This window comes from Chiloscyllium plagiosum, unplaced genomic scaffold, assembly GCF_037043375.1.
Source record: "Chiloscyllium plagiosum isolate Xiang-an unplaced genomic scaffold, Cpla_swu_hap1 HiC_scaffold_2, whole genome shotgun sequence".
NCBI lineage: Eukaryota > Metazoa > Chordata > Chondrichthyes > Orectolobiformes > Hemiscylliidae > Chiloscyllium > Chiloscyllium plagiosum.
The window spans coordinates 99286928-99304745 of record NW_028270140.1 but is presented as its reverse complement, the minus strand read 5'-3'; the positions used below and the strand labels follow the sequence as shown (position 1 = coordinate 99304745).

The 17818-nt window shown below is 38.8% G+C and overlaps 1 protein-coding gene across 2 annotated transcripts in view; it reads right to left on the bottom strand.

The window, feature by feature from the left end:
- The window catches only part of chd1 (chromodomain helicase DNA binding protein 1), a 194877-nt gene that overhangs the window by 57760 nt on the left and 119299 nt on the right, over positions 1-17818 (bottom strand). For both annotated transcript variants that reach the window (XM_043709918.2, XM_043709925.2), the window contains exons 11-17: positions 17241-17368; positions 11361-11577; positions 7866-7955; positions 5689-5879; positions 3548-3736; positions 2849-3011; positions 1180-1332 (exon numbers count right to left, since the gene is read on the bottom strand). In XM_043709918.2, coding sequence (XP_043565853.2) covers positions 1180-1332; positions 2849-3011; positions 3548-3736; positions 5689-5879; positions 7866-7955; positions 11361-11577; positions 17241-17368 — 1131 coding nt within the window. The remainder of the gene's footprint in view (positions 1-1179; positions 1333-2848; positions 3012-3547; positions 3737-5688; positions 5880-7865; positions 7956-11360; positions 11578-17240; positions 17369-17818) is intronic.

The window sequence follows — 17818 nt, the reverse complement described above, 5'->3', positions numbered from 1 at the left end:
GATTCACATATTAAAACAGGAAAAATAACGTTTAAGAGAAAATTGGTGCTTAGAAAAAAACTCGCAAACTCTTCACTTTGATTACCTAAAATAAAGTGGTGGAACTACAAGAATTCTGTAAAACACGAACTTGCTGTAAATAAATGGTACGCACTTATTACAATGCACTTTAAAATGAGTTTTTGTCATTCACAACAGTGATCCTTAGGCAGAATAAAAACAGAATAAGGCTCAGAGAGTTAAGTGACACGAGTTAAGATGCTCTGTATTTAGTGGCCTCTCCAACTGGCTGGAAAACATTTCCTTTTCAAGTATTTGTTCAATTCTCTTTTGAGTGTGATAAATAAAGCTGCTTCCATTGGATTTCCAGCTGTGCATTCCAGATCACTTTAACACTGCATAAAAATAAACTCTAATAGTCTCTCCAGTTCTTTATACATCTTTCTTTCAGTTACTGACCTTCATGGCAGTGCAAATAATATCCTCCCAAAACTCTCAAACTTTACCTAACTTCCTTTCCTACACTTAAGGGAAACAACCTCAAGTTCACTAGTTGCTCCATATTACTGAAGTTCTTCATCCCTGAAACACTTCCAGTAAATCTGCTCTGCACCTTTCCAATGTATTCTCCAACATTGCAATACTTCAGACCTATTTCAATGCTTGTAAAGTACTTAGATCACTGCAATGGTAACTCAAGGTTAATTTGTTTTCCCTCTGTGTATTTCTTCGCTCAGAGCCCAGATGAGCTCAGGCACACTCTTTATGGTGAATGACCAATGCTACTAACAATCTGCTGCAATTCAAGACTGTCAGCAAACAGGTAATTTAAGATTTTCAAGATTCATACCAATAATAAGTTTGATAGATTTGGACAATAACACTTTTAAAATGCACTTCCAAACACGCCGCAACATTTAAGGTCGCTTTTTTTATTTGCAAATAATTCCCCTCTTTGGAAATCCTTTTTTGATTCTGCACTTGCACCTATATCACTAATACCACACCTCGCCCCAAGCAGGAACTTATCAGTTGATTTTTCTCTAGTTCTGATCTACTATTGTCGATACAGAATCCCACGTGTCTGAAGAGGAGTAGCATGCATGATCAAATGTACTGTCATCAACATTCATGTGTGAACTTTTCCAGCAGCTTATAAATCCAGAGTGGGAAACTGACCTGGAAACAAAACTGTCGGCATTTCAAATATTCTGCTAAAATATCCAGCATCCGAACCATTTGGGAGAAGATAAGAACTCTGTGGCCTCGCTCCTTTAGTCGACAAAGCAACTTGTCCAACAGTATCAGCTTCCCGCTATTACGGATCAAATGCTAGGAAAACAAAAAAATCAGAAAGTAATTCAAACAAGAGACCTGCATGCCTTTTAATAAATAGGTAAACACAATCAATTGAATGTTCTACAAAGACAATGGCTAATCTCACCAAAGTCTGCCACATTATAATTACATTAATTTCAAATTCATAAATGGATATTGCATTTTTACTCATATTATTCCCTGTTAAGAGTTAAAATGAAACTGATCATAAAAAATGCATGCCACTGCTTTGAATATCAATAAGCAAATCGTCAAGATGATTATATAGGTTTCATTGAGAGTTATACCTCAGTAATCTGATTTCCTTCCGAAAGGACAAGAACAAATTTAATCAGCAAGAGAATCAAGGGTTATAGGGAAAAGGCAGGAAAGTAGAGTTGAGGATGATCAGATCAGCCCATGATCTCACTGAATGGCTGAGAAGACTCAGTGGGTTGAATGGTCTACTTCTGTTCCTATGTCTAATAGATGGGTTTTTATGACATTCAACCAGGGTACCAAGGTCACTATTACAGGCACTGGCTTTTTCTTTAATTTCCAAATTTATAAATCTAATTTAAATTCCATCAACTTCCAAGGTAGGATTTTAATCCAAGTTGCAAGAACATTAAAATAAAACAAAGAATTGTAGATGCTGAAGACACTAAACAGAAACAGAAATTGATGGAGAAACTCAGCAAGTCCAACAGCATTTGGGGACAGAAAGCAGAGTTAACATTTTAAGTCCAGTTCTTCAGAACCAGGTTCTAAAGTAGTATCACTGGACTCAAAAATGTTGACTCTGTTTTCTCTCAACAGTTGCTGTTGGACCTGCTGAGTTGCTCTAGCAATTTCTATTTTAGTCTCAACACCATTATCCTGGGCCTTTGGATTGTTTCCAATCCAGTGACATTACAACTAAAATACTGCCTCACCTGAAAGTTGTGAAACAAAAAAATTAGCATCTGTAAAAATGAAAGTGACTGTGGAACTGCCAAACTGCATTTAAACAAAATCCGACTGGCTCACAGAAACCCTTCAGGGACAGAAACCTGCCCCTCTTAACTGATACGAATTCCACACCATCGTACGTCCTGAAGCAGCTTAGTAAACCACTCAAACACATAAAAGTGATTCGCGAATAATGATTCGGTACAGCAGCCCACACTTCAGTGTAAATAGGGATGTAATGAGTGCTACACTTGCCAACTCTGCCCACATTCTATTAATATACAGCTTCCATCATTTACAAACATAATTTGTTATATTTAACCTTTGATTATGTTATTATTGTTTCCTAGTATCAGAAATGGCAATGTGAAAGATATTTTAAACTCATCTGAATGAGGTGTTTGGGCATCAATTCAGTTCTTTTGACCCAGTAAAACAAAAACAAATCAACACAATTGTTTAATAGTCAAGTCTTAAATATTTAGATTAAAACATTATCCACACGTGCTGGAATTAATCTAATCCATATGCACAAGTAGATCATAAATGTACACATACATGGTTACCTCACATATCATACCTGTAAGGCCTCCTGTCTGTTACAGAAATTATTATCTTCTGGAATTTTAATGAGGTAGCAATGGTTACAACATTTTTTAAGTTCCATCATGATATTGAGAAAGCCAGAAGTGCTGCCTTTACACCCTTTGCTCAGGGCTTTATAATTCCTGGTTAAAATCCATCTATTGCATTGTAAGATAAAAATATTGGCAATTAGTATCAACATTATAATATCAATTAACAGTAAGGACTGCCAACTAACTGAACTATTAATTAGGTATCAAGATTTAATATACAGATATTATTTAAGAAGTTTTAATGGTTCTAAACATAATATCACCCCATAGCACATTGAAATCAAATAGTCACAAGTTTCATATGCAACCATTTATCAATTCAGCATGCCTAACAAGAGGAGTTTTGTATTATACATCTCCACAAGAATTTCCTTTATAAACTTTTGCCTTTTATTTTGCAAATCTGTCAGTGCTCATAAAGGCAAGACATAAATACACATCATGCCTTTCTGCAGAATACAAAGCAGGTTATATGCTCTAAAAGTCTCAATATCTCTTTTTCATTAGTTTAGTGAAAATGATCATTTTTAGAAATTATCTATAAATAATGTTCAATTATCTGTTGTGGTCAATTCAAATTGATTTTCATTTACTATTATTAATAAAACGTTTGAACATATTTATTCATGGGAGTTGCTTACTTGTAGTATTGCTTTTGGACTGCACTCATCTCTACTCGCAAGATTTGTTCAACTTTAGCAGGTAGAGACTTTTCAACATCTTTTTTCACTCGTCGCAGCAAGAATGGCTCAAGTTCTCGATGAAGGCTTGTGTATCCAACTTCTCTTCCTTTACCATGTTCCTCTTCAAACACTTCCCAGGAAGAAAATCTTTTCCCCCACAAACAGAAATAGCACTTTTATTTAGTAGCATGGATCAGCTATTGATAAATAAAACTACTTCAAAGCATTAAATCGATAATACAAATACCTGGAAGCATTGAATCTAATAGTAAATGCGCCTAATAATTTCAAAAATCTTTATATTGTTGAACAGCTGTTTTACAGCATTGCCAAACTTCTGAGGTCACTTAAACCCAGTAAAGATTCACCTGACATACTTTTAAATTAACAATTTTTCACCTAAAAATTAATTATGACACTTTTCTCAAAAATTAATTCCTGCAACAATTTAAAGTGTCAAAATTAAGAAATACAATCATGATAATTCATAGGCTATTTATGATCACATGCCCAAAACAAAATCCAGCTGCAGAGGTTCACTTCAGAGATAGAAATTACAGAATTTGAATTAGCGAGTTTTGAAAAGATTTGTAGCTCAGATTGAGGTTCTGGATGTAGGTTTGTTCACTCATCTGGAAGATTCGTTTTTACATACAGATGAGGAAGGACACCACTTCGACTGGGAGAACACACCCTTCCTAGGACAAGCCAACTTGGTGGGCGGCACGGTGGCACAGTGGTTAGCACTGCTGCCTCACAGCGCCAGAGACCCGGGTACAATTCCCGCCTCGGGCGACTGACTGTGTGGAGTTGCAACGTTCTCCCCGTGTCTGCGTGGGTTTCCTCCAGGTGCTCCGGTTTCCTCCCACATCACAAAGATGTGCAGGTAAGGTGAATTGGCCATGCTAAATTGCCCGTAGTGTTAGGTTAAAGGAGTAAATGTAGGGGTATGGGTAGGTTGCGCTTCGGCGGGTCGGTGTGGACTTGTTGGGCCGAAGGGCCTGTTTCCACACTGTAATGTAATCTAATCTAATCAAACAGAGACACTCACGAGAATTCCTAGAAGCATGGCATTCCAACTGGAACTCTATCAACAAACACATTGACTTGGGTCCCATTCACCATCCAGAGAAGAACAGGAAATGACATCACCGACTCAAGGAAATCTAAACATAAATAAAAAGCAGGCCATGCCACCAGTGCTTCATCCGGAGGCTCACTGACGGTGATGAAATGTGAAAAATGAACTTTCCAGTTCAGCGAGCAAACCTACATCCAGAATGTGAATTATTAAAAGCATAGAACCTGTATTGAAAATTCAATGGGTTAAGTTGCTAACTTCAAATGATGTCTGTAATTACTACAAAATACAGTCAAGACCACGAGGTTGAAAGCAGCCTCTGCCTCACAAGTGATGAACTCTTTTATTCCGTAGCTATAATTTTGTGAAATACTGATTATTTTTATTCAGAGCCTGCAGAAGTTGGAGCTGTCAAGAATGAGCCACCAAATGTTAGCACAAATTATTTATCTTCTTTTAATTCTGGTGTCAGAAAAGGTAACAGTCTTGCACACAATATCGAATCCCCTACAGTGTGGAAGCAGGTCATTCGGCCCATCGAGCCCACTCCGAACCTCTGAAGAGCATCCCTCCCCCTGCCAACCCAACCTTGTAACCTTGCATTTCCCATGACTAATTCATGTAGCCTGCACATTCCAAAACACTGTGGGCAATTTAGCATTGGCCAACCTACCTAATCTACACATCTTTGAACATTCCATACAACGAAATAACATTGCCTGGCAAATAAAAAGTAATCATGAAAGAAAAACCCTATGCTTACACGATGCCTCAAAGTGTATTACAACAAATGAAGTATGTTTTAGGACAAGCAGCGAATTTGCATTCAATAACATCTTACAAAACAGCAATGCGATAATGATCAGAAATCTGTTTTCATGACAGCGGCTAACATAAAATTGACCAGGACACTGAGTGAGGGTATTTTCTCAAAGAAATGAAACCTTCCCACTGTAACACAATTTATCCCTAATTTAGCACCTATATTACCAAAATCTAAATTCTTCTTTACACTTACTTTTCTGGCATGATGAAGTGAAGAAGGGACCAGAGTTCTTTGAGTGAGTTTTGGAGTGGAGTCCCAGTTATGAGTAGCCTGTGATTTGACTTGAAGTCAATCATGGTTTTATACAGGAGCGAGTCATCATTCTTCAGACGATGGGCTTCATCTACTCCAATGAAAGCCCAGTTTACACCTCCGAGGAATGACTGAAATAGAATAACAAATCATAACATTTATAAGTATTTTAAACACACATTAATTAAAGGTTTCACATTTTGAACCTCTATCTGGAATATCTTGGGATGGATTTTATCAACAGTTAACTGTGCAGATGTTTTTATTCAGTGGGCTAATCATGCATCATAAAAACTAATGAACTATAGAATCCACTACATTATGGTACGATATAATTGTAAAGGGTGGCAATCCACCAATCAATCACCCAAATGATAGATGACGGTGTCTGATCAACATGAGAATCATCTAACAGGACCAATGAATTACCTTTCCAGTTTTGCCTTCCAGCAGTAATACCCAATTTTTTCCACTGTTTGTGTATACACAGAGGGGAGTAAATATGGGGGTTAGAGATTTAGCTAGTAGATTGTGGGTCATCACAGGCAATGATCAACAGCTATTTTGCAGTGTTTTCACAGCTCTGCCTGATCCTGACCTTCCATACATACTCCAGGAATAGCGGGGGCTTGGTTTCCAGCATGCTTCCCCAATGAAGCTTAACAAATATTTAAATACTCAAAATTAGATGGTTTCAAGGTGGATATTTGCTTATCTTGCCCTCGTAATGTATTGCATTCGGACTGTCTGAAAAATATTCTTTACTAATGTGACTTCCTATTTTTCCATTGCAACTATCTGATCTATGAATTAAACTACATTGTTAGTAGGCAGTCTTTTCTCTAGTATGTTCTCTTTCAGTTATTTGTGGCACATTATTACCAATCCATAACTGCTCTTGAGAACGTAACATAAGAACCAGGAGCAGGAGTAGGCTATCTGGCCCTTTGAGTCCACTCCACCATTCAGTTAGATCATGGCTGATCTTTTTGTGACCTCAGCACCACTTACCCACCCTCTCACCATAACCCTTAATATTCCTTTATTGTTTAAAAAATTATCTTAGCTTTAAAAACATTCAATGAGGAAGCCTCAACTACTTCACTGGGCAGGGAATTCCACAAAATCACAACCCTGTGGGTGAAGAAGTTCCTTCTCAATTTGGTCCTACATCTGCTTCCCCTAATTTTGTGGCTATGCCCTCTTGTTCTAGTTTCACCCACTAGTGAAAAAATCCTCTTTACTTGTAGCTTATCTATTCCCTTCATAATTTTATATGTTTCTATAAGATCCCCCCCCCCCTCATTCTTCTAAATCCCAATGAAAATACTCAGTCTCTCCTCATAAGCCAATCCCCTCAACTCAGAATCAACCTAGTGAACCTCCTCTGCGCCCCTTTTTTGTGCATCCTTTCTCAAGTAAAGAGATCGATACTGCACACAGTACCTCCAGGTGTGGCCTCATCAGCACCCCGTACAGCTGCAACATAACCTCCCTGCTTTTAAACTCAATCCCTTTAGCAATGAAAGACAAAATCCTATTTGCCTTCTTAATTACCTGTTGAATCTGCAGACCAACTTTTTGTGATTCATGCATAAAGACACCCAGGTCCCTCTGCACAGCTGGATGCTGCAATTTTTTACCATTCAAATAATTGTCCTTTTTGCTGTTATTCCTACCAAAATGGATGACTTCACATTTATTAATGCTGGAAAGGTGAAATTTTAAAAATGTGCTGACAATACACAAATGGTAATGCAATATTTTAAAATCAAGCGTTAATTTTTTTTTCAAATCAAAAAGCAGTTCTGGTCATTGTCATGAAACTCTGAATGGTGTCCCTTCACAGATGCTACCAGAATGACTGAATATTCTGAATTTCTGAACCCAACATCATCTTTGAGATTTTTTTGATTGTTAGTATAATTATACATATTGATTTCATCAGCTAATCATATAAATTGGGAAAATCTCTACAAATGTAAAAGTATGTTCGCAACATACCGTCCTTACAAAATACTTGACAGTTGGTTGAGTATAGTGGAGACTTGCACTGAAAACATTTGTGACAATTACAACTTGAAATTAAAAAACTACAGAGCTGGTTAAGTACTCACCTTGTCCTTTAGCAAGATTTCGTATGTTGTTAATAATATATTGAATTTCAACCGTTTGGTCTGAGGATGCATCCATTCATATGTTCTTATCTGGCATCAAAGCAAATTTATGATAGTCAAGAAACTTAAGTCTGCATGTTTACTGATCAATCATTGTGCACTGACAAGAATTAAGGAGCACGCGTTTAAAATACTTGAGAATGAATACAGGCTAAAATAGGCCGTTCACTTCTCAGATAGTAATGAGCCTCTGCAATGTGTTACCAGCTTGCAGTTTGTTTACTCTTGACACTTTTAAAATGAAGTTGGACTGGCTTTTCATTGGGACAGAGAATACATGATGTAATTAAGCTTATATGGATAATTTAATGTAATGTGGTTCTGAAAAAGAGCCATATTGGACTCAAAGCATTACTGCTGTTTCTTCTCCACCTGCTGAGTTTCTCTAGTACTTTAATTACATTTTTATTTTAAGTTAAAAACCAATGGCCACTGTAATCTATTTAAGTGGTTTCAATTGGAGGGGGTGAAAAATTTCATCTCCTTTATCGCCCTGGGATTTTGCCTCTGTCAAGTGGCTACTGGTGCATGACAAGTATTGAAGTCCATTTCCAGACCAAAATGTTTCTACGTTCAAACATGGAAATTACTACATGCAATGTTTTTTACTGAAATCTCCATTAAGTAACTACCTTCTTCACACAAAAATACAGGCTTAGCAATGATGCACTAGTTCTAACAAAGTATTATTGGATTCTGCTATCTTCTGCTAAAACCGATGACCATTTCTGGTTTCTTTACCCTACTGCGAATCGTATGCTTAAATTGCACACCTATTGCTTGAAATTCTTTGTCCCTGAGATTATCTGCCTCCTTCACCATAGCCCACATGACCAAATTCTTCCAAGATACATTTCCTATAACTTGAACTCTCATCTCTCGAGTTTTCTCCTGTTTCTCTTTGTGCCCCCTCAGAACTCATCCTGCCAAATCCTGTTGTCTCACCCCACTTCCATTTAACTGGTGCCCACCCAACTTCCCTTGCGACTCTTCTTCACATCTGTTTTTGTCACCTATCTCCACAAACAAAGAAAAAGAATTTGATCCTGTCATTGTAGATCAACCACACGTTGCTAACTATCTCTTCATCTCCAAATTCCTTGAACACATTGTTGCTTCCCAAACCAGAAGGATCACCGGACTCGAAATGGTGACTCTGCTTTCTTCCAAAGATGCTGTCAGGCCTGCTGAGTTTCTGCAGCAATTTTCATTTTTATTTTTGTTTGTCTTCCATTGGACTTGATCGTTGAATTCCTCCAGCCAGAACTTTACCCATGCTGCATCACCTAGATAACTCTTCTCAGAATCAGAGTGGCATTCTCTGTGCTTGTGACAAAGGTAAACTATCCCTCTTCACCCTTTGCAACAGCAGCATTTGGCATCGCTAACTGCAACATCCTCCTCCAAAGTCATCAAACTCCTTGAAAGCACACTCATCTAGTTCCAGTTATTATCAAAGGATCATCTGTAATGGTTTATCTTCCTACTCCTACACCATCTGTCACTTGCAATGACAGCAAGGATTCATAGATATTTCTCATTTATATGCTGCCTCTTAATGTTTTCTAGGAGAAAGTGAGGACTGCAGATGCTGGAGATCAGAGCTGAAAATGTGATGCTAGAAAAGTGCAGCAGGTCAGGCAGCATCCAAGGAGCAGGAGAATCGACGTTTCGGGCATGAGCCCTTCTTCAGGAATGAGGAGAGTGTGCCAAGCAGGCTAAGACAAAAGGTAGGGAGGAGGGACTTGGGGGAGGGGTGTTGGAAATGCGATAGGTGGAAGGAGGTCAAGGTGAGGGTGATAGGCCGGAGTGGGGGTGGGGGCGGAGAGGTCAGGAAGAAGATTGCAGGTTAGGAAGGTGGTGCCGAGTTCGCGGGATTTGACTGAGACAAGGTGGGGGGAGGGGAAATGAGGAAACCGGAGAAATCTGAGTTCATCCTTTGTGGTTGGCGGGTTCCTAGGTGGAAGATGAGGCGCTCTTCCTCCAGACCACAGCAACACGACGGCTGGAGGAAGAGCGCCTCATCTTCCACCTAGGAACCCTCCAACCACAAGGGATGAACTCAAATTTCTCCAGTTTCCTCATTTCCCCTCCCCCAACCTTGTCTCAGTCCCAACCCTCGAACTCAGCACCACCTTCCTAACCTGCAATCTTCTTCCTGACCTCTCCGCCCCCACCCCCACTCTGGCCTATCACCCTCACCTTAACCTCCTTCCACCTATCGCATGTCCAACGCCCCTCCCCCAAGTCTCTCCTCCCTACCTTTTATCTTAGCCTGCTTGACACACTCTCCTCATTCCTGAAGGGCTCATGCCTGAAACGTCGATTCTCCTGCTCCTTGGATGCTACCTGACCTGCTGCACTTTTCCAGCAACACATTTTCAGCTCTGCCTCTTAATGTTACCATCCAAAAGCTACCAGCAGTGCACTGATACAATCCACCAACGCTTTATTGCTTCTAAATTGTCTGTGTCCATCCAACACACTGTACTAGATGAGCAGAAATTTTCTCCAAAGATTAGACAGAAGCTATTATCTTTGATTCTCACGACTTAGTCACCAACTCCACCCAGCTATCTTTGGCTGCAACAAACTGTTCAACCCAGATAGAAGCTTCTGATCACATAATTATGCCATCTTAAGATTGCATCTTCCACTGCAGTAACAGTGTACAAATCTGTCCTGGCTCAGCACATATCTGTTTTTGAAACCCACGTTATCCACATCTTTGTTACTTCTAGAATTGACTGTTGCAAAGCACTCCTGGTCAGCCTGCCATGTTCTACTTTGCAAACTTGAGGACATCCAACATTCTAATGTCTAGATGCTAACTCTCACCAAATTTATTCACCATTACTTCTGTTCTTATCGACATACATTGGCTCAGTTTTAAAATTTTTATCCCTGTTTTCAAATCCTTCCACAACCCAAGTTTTCTTTTGTTAATCCAGGTAACAAACCTCCAAGATGTTTGCCTCTATTTCTGGCCTCCTATTCATTATCAGTATCAATCAATCCAACTTTAGTGGTTGTGCTTTCAGCTACCAAAGCAAATTTATTCCTTGAATGTTTCAGCATCTCTTTACTCTCTAAATTCCTACTTAGAACTTCCAATCTGACACCGCCTTATGTGACTTAGATCAAATTTTGCTTGATACTGCTCCTGTGAAGTACTTTGGGATATTTAAGTAAAGACACTATATTACTTTTGTTGCTGAAAGAAATTATAAGAGCTACAAGATATGTTGCACCTGATATTGATTTGGCTTTCAAGTTTACATTAAGTAAATGGATTTCTTGCTCAACCGCAAGAAGCTCAGACAATGCATTGTTTTAAACTGACTATACTTTTCTGAATATACAGCTAAAGTTGAGCTGCATAAAAATAACCTAGTTGCTAGATGCGGCAACACATAACATCAAATAACAAGTTACCATATTACGGCTACTGATGTCCCCCAAGTAAACTACGACGTTCATTTCAGGCGCCCACATTTCAATTTCTCGTTGCCAGGAAGTGAGCGTTGAGAGCGGAACTACTAATAGAAATGGGCCATACAGCTGGTGCTCGTGGAACACATAGCTGAGAAAGGAGATGGTTTGTATGGTTTTCCCAAGACCCATTTCATCAGCAAGAATAACACTATTGTTCCTATGAAAAAAGACAGCAGTAAATTATTGTTGCAAATTAGCATACCTTAACTCATTTACATCTTTCTAAATTGTCAAAAACTTTAATGCAGGGAAAGCTCTTTAAACTATGACACTTTTTTCATTTTAGCTTAAGTATTTAAAAAGTAAGAGTTGTGATAAGAAGGGACATTAAAACACGGAATACTTTTAGAGAAAACTTGATACAATGGGAATGCACAAGTTGAGCAAAATATGAATAAAGGGGACGTTCTAATTGCCTACATCCTGAAATGAAAGAAATGAAGGAGGAGGAGGAGAGGTAGCAAAAAAAGACAGAACAGGAAAAAAAAAGAGAAATGCAGAGAACCAACAAAATAGGCATCCAAGGCAAATAAATAAGTGGCTAGGATCACATAGCAACACCAGATCTGAACAGCAAGATATAAGAATTGTTTCCAATTAGGGTCAGACCACCTCTTGCTGAGATTATCCAGGAAGTAAGGTTGTTAATTATTCACATGGCAATTTCCTTTCTTCAGGAGACGGGCAAAAGTAAAAGTCCTAATCAGGTCTAGAACAATATTCTTAAATAAGGTAAGATAGTCTAATTAAACAGGCAGCTGGATGACAGTCAGTTCCTTGTCTGAATTAGATGTTGATTACTATATCAGAAAGTTAAGAAAACCAAGTGATTCATCGCGACACACTAGGTTGTTCAAAAAAACAGAGAATAAGCCATGTAGTCAGAGCAAGTGACTTCACCAGAATGAGCTAATGATAGAATGAGTATCTGGGAATTTAAGCCAAAGTGGGATTTAGAGCTTAGGGGGAAAGAGTGCTTTAAATGGAGGTTTACTGCAAGAAATACAGTCTCCGAAGTGAGAGGTGATTCAGAGAGGAAATAAGATGTAGATTGAGGGGCCTACCTGCACTGAGAACAACGGCAGCTTGTTATCATGAGTGTTGGGAAGGCAGCTGGTGAGTAGGATTAGCACTTATAGTATTTAAAGTGAATGTTAAGTACTTAATTTGCGTTTAAGTCTCTCGTCTTTTTTTCTCTCATTTCCTGAGAAAAACAACAACTTAGCAAGTTCGGAGTTATTCTTAGGGCAACAAATATATTTCAGAATTATGGGATAGCTGGTCAGAATGGCTAAATGTACATCCTGCAGTATGTGTGAAGTCAGTGTTTCAGACAGACACCGGAAATGTCAGGAGCTGCACAAACCTGAGCTCTGGGTTTTGGAGCTTGAGGAACAGCTCATTTTTCTCTGCATCCTCAAGTTAAAGGACAACGTGGATAACATGTGCAGCGAGGTAATCATACCAAAGACTGGAACTGAATAGGCAGAAAGGAAACAGGTAACTACAAGGCTGTCTACAAAAAAAAGGCAGGTAATGCAGGAGTCCCCCAAGTCTTTCTTGCTTGCTCATCAGTATTCTATTTTTGAACTTGTGATGAATCTCAGCTAAGTGCATCCAGAGCCAATGGCCTTAACACCACAAATGACTCAGCTGTACGTAGGGGGTGAAAGAAGAATGGAAGAGCTAAACAAGACTCCAAGATAGTGCGCTGCTTGCCTAATGCCAGGGTTAAAGATATCAAGAAGGGGTTGTAGGACATCTTTCTGGAGGAGGGAGATAAGCCAGTCGTGGTGCACAATGGTATTAATGACATAGGCGGGAAGATGGATATGGTCATGAAAGTTTATTTCAGGAAATTAGGAACATTAAAAAGCAGTCCCTCAAAAGCAATGATTTCAACTTTATTCCCAGTATCAAATGCTAGTGAGTGATAAGACCAGGAGGATTAACTGAACACATGGCTGGGAAACCGGTGTAGGAGGGAGGGTATCAGATTTCTGAGGCATTTGTTTTGGTACTGGGGCAAGTAGGACCTGTAAAGATGAAGATTCCTGCAGGGACTCCTGCATTACCTCACTTTTCTTTGTAGACAGCCTTGTAGTTTCCTTTCTGCCTATTCAGTTCCAGTCTTTGGTATGATTATCTCGCTGTACGTGTTATCCATGGTGTCCTTTGCCTTGAGGATGCAGAAAAATGAGCTGTTCCTCAAGCTCTAAAGCCCAGAGCTCAGGTCTGTGCAGCTCCTGACACTTCCGGTGTCTGTTGGGGTTGGTTTAAACTAGTTTATCAGGGCAATGGGTACCTGTGAGGTAACTCAAATTGGAAGGGAATTGAGCTAGTAATAGGAAGTAGAAAAGCTGCAAGGGAGTTAGAACAAAGAAAGCAAGCTGAGGATAGTGTATGCCTCCAACATGGAGTGACGCAGAGAGAAAGTTAAGGGCACACTGTTGGATGCACACAGCATTCACAAAATTGCTAAGTCTAAATGCACATTTAGAGGTAAATGGTTATGATATAATTGCGATTGCAGAAACATGACTGCATGATGACCAGGACTGTACACTAAATATTCAAGGATATTTGACATTTAGGAAGGAAACTTAAGGAGGAGAAGGAGGTGGAGTTGTGCTGACAATACAAGATGGGAATCAACATATTAGTTAGGGAGGATCTCAGATTGGAAGAACAATGTGTGAAATCTGTTTGGGTTAAGCTCTGAAACAGCAGATATTGGTTGAAGTTATATCGGCCATCAAGTAGTATGGTAGTGTGGGATAAGGTATAAATTAGCAGCTGTAGCACAGGTTGACTTCAATCTGCAAAAAGATTGTGCAAACCAATTGAGCACTAAAACTATGGAAGGTATATTTATGGTATGTGACAGGGATATTTTTCTGGAGCAATATGTTGAATAACCAAATGGAGGGCTTGCTAATTTAGATGTAGAATTATGTAATGAAAAAGGACTGATTGCCAATATTGCAAAATAACCTTTAGGGATGAGTGATCAACAATAAGATAGAAGTTTACATTGAGTTCAAAAGTGTAGTGGTTCATTTTGAAGCAAGCTGAATAAATTTGAATAAGGGAAATTATGAAAAAACGAAGCACAAATTGACTGAGCTGGATTAGAAAAATAGTTCAAAAGGCATGACTATACATAGGCAATGGATAGTTTGTAAAGAACTATTACATGACTCACAGCAACTACACATTCCAAACTGCAAATACTCAAAAACGTTTAATCTACTGTGGACAACAAAAATAGTTGAGGAATGCGTAAGATTTAAAGAAAGAGTTTGACAAAGTTGCCAGGAGTAGCTGTAAATCTGGATTGGGAGGTTTACAACAAAAGGAGGACCGATTATATCTAATTCTGGGCACAACACTTCAGAAAAATTGATAGTATTAGGAAGGATGCAGAAAATATTTATGATAAGTTTCATGGATGAGGGATTCCAAGAATGTGGATAGATTTAAAAGACTGGAGTTCTTCGCCTTGAAGATTAATGGAGATTTAATAGGACTGTTAAAGTCATGGTACATTGGGATAAGGAAGAAAAAAAAGTGTTCCCATTGGTGGAGTGGTCAATGAACCTAAGTACAAACGAACCTCGATTATCTGAACGAGATGGGCAAACATTATTTCGCTCGGATAACTGATTATTCGATTAATTGATTCAATGCCTGCCCTCTGAAGATCGGAGCTTTCTGAAATTTCCTTTTTCCTCGCTCTGCCTGCCTTGCTCCTTCTCTGTCTCAGGGTTTGTTTCTGAGCAGACACACGTGTGTGTGAGGGACCTCCAGCATTGCTGAAGCCTCCCGTTCCTCCCCCCCCTCCTCCCATCAGTTCAATGGGATTGACACAGTGAGCACTTGCTAAGTCCGCTCCCCATTCAGGAGACTAGGCAGCAGTCTCCTCCACACCCCAAAACCCTGTCTAATACCATTCCCACTCCCTGCCCATGGGGTGGGGGCAGACTGGACTGGACACCAACAGCAAGACTACTGTTGCCTTTGGTTGGTGGGGGGGGGGGGGGGGGGGAGGGAGAGAGGGAGTCTCAAAACAGCACACAGACACACACACACACGCAGCCCCACACACAATTTTTACTGCAACTTTCTAATACCTTTGCCCTGTACAGGACAATGTTGCCGATATTATCTGGGGAAGAGAGGGTGGAGTTTAGGGCACACCCCTGTGTGTAACTCCAGGGAAAGTATGGCAAGAGAGTGGGCAGGTGGTCAGTCATTTGGAGACAGTTCCAGGGCTCCCATTGATGTCCAGGACTGTTCTCGACAGCATTTCATTAAGCCATCTTCATTTTTAATCATTGTAAACAAAAAGACACGATCAGTGTTGGAAACACCTCTTTGATGGAATGTTTCTATAGGGACCTTGAGATCTTCTTCCGATAATCCGAAATTCGGACAACTGATATTCGGATAATCGAGGTTCCTCTTGCATCAATTTAAAGTGAGTGACAAAAGAAGCAAAGGTGACGATAAAAATATTTTCATGAATTTAGTGTTTAGAATCCGTAAGGAACTGCTGGGGAGTAAGGTGAGACAGGTTCAGTTATGCTCTCTGCAGGCTATTATCTGAATAGAAATAATTGTAGTGCTTGGGGAAAAGGTACAGGAGTGGGATTAGGTGAGTTAGCGTATAAATTAAGGGCTGAATTCTTTCCATATGTGCTTAAACATCCCTATAGATGCTATAATATAGAAACAAGTAAAAATGATAGGAATTCTCAAAAAACTTCACAAAATTAAAAAATTATGAGATTTGACTATTAAATAATCTTGCACATGTATGATAAGTAACATGCTAAACTCATCAGAATCTCATAAGAAAAAAAATCACAATACTATTAAATTTGCATATGATTAATGTAATTTTTCTGGATAATACAGGCCAAAAGTTTAAAATCAGAATTGTCTCCCTTGGATCTAAGATTAAAATTCCAAGAAATGTTAGCAAGTGAAACAATTACAAATGAAGATATAACATTTCATAATGAGTACTTCGTAGATAGGTAGGTGAAAGAAGATAGACCTGAAATCAATCTTTGTCAATGTTATAAGCTTTATTTACAGAAATAAATAAAAGTTAGCTAGCACAGCTTCAGTCTGCTCCTATTTAAAGGTATGAAGATTAATCCTCAGTGCCCAGCACCTACATACAATTAAATGTGTAATTAATACAAAGCAACTAAACTGAGTTTTGGAATTTTAAATTTCAATTACGTTAAGCTTCAAAACTTTAAGTGAATATTCATTGTGGTTAGTGTTAGTTTAATAAAAATATTGCCAGAAGTTAGCTTCACCCATAAAACTGCTATATCCACAATCAAAATTACAAGGCTAATAATTTTCAGTATAACATAGCTCTTCAAATTGTGCTAATTTGCTTAGGTATGTCGGCATTAATGTTATGTTTTAAATATTTATGAGTGAAGAAAATGACAGGTCAAAATATTCTTAAAAGTAGTTTTCAGTAGTTTAGAACCAAATGGAGAACCAAATTCTTATTCAAATGTCTATTCCTATTCTGTGATAAACACATTTTACCTCTAGCAATATAGCTACCGGACTACCAGCCTTAAATTCAGTAAATGCTTTGCAATGCAAGTTAAGCAATGAATTTGTTCTACTTCAGTCACAGATTCATGTGGAGTTCACATTTGCTATAATGCAAATGTATTTAGCAGAAACTTTTAACTGTAACATAACTGACAAAAAGTATGTCCAATTTTCCATTGAGCCTAAAGTGGAAATTATCTTAATTTCATACATGGATTCAAAATTACTTACTTGCACCAGGAGTGTGCCAACCAATTTAAACCATTCAATTGATAATCTCGGAGTTCCAACACATCAGCACTTCCTATATAGCTCGGCTGCTTCTTTAGTGTGACAAACCTCGGTCTTTGCTTTAAAACCTGCATAAACAACAAAAAAAAAACACTAAACAGTGCTCCATGAAGCAGATTTGCCATATACCATCAATTGCTAGTTATGAACAGATACCAAAGGAGCAGGATTGAAAACAACCAAATAAGAGGCCTAACACATAAGGCAGATGAAGTCAGGCATGGTCGGGAACATGGGACTAGATATCATAGCGATTACAGAGACGTGGCTCTGGGATGGACAGGACTGGCAGCTTAATGTTCCATGGTAGAGATGCTATAGGAAGGATAGAAAGGGACACAAGAGAGGAGGGGGACTGTCTTTTAGGATTACGGATAACATTATGGCTATACTGAGAAAGGATATTCCTGGGAATATATCCAGAAGCATTATTTGGGTGGAACTGAGAAATAAGAAAGAGATGATCACCTTAATGGGATTATACTATAGAACCCCCATGCCCCCAACTCTACCCCACA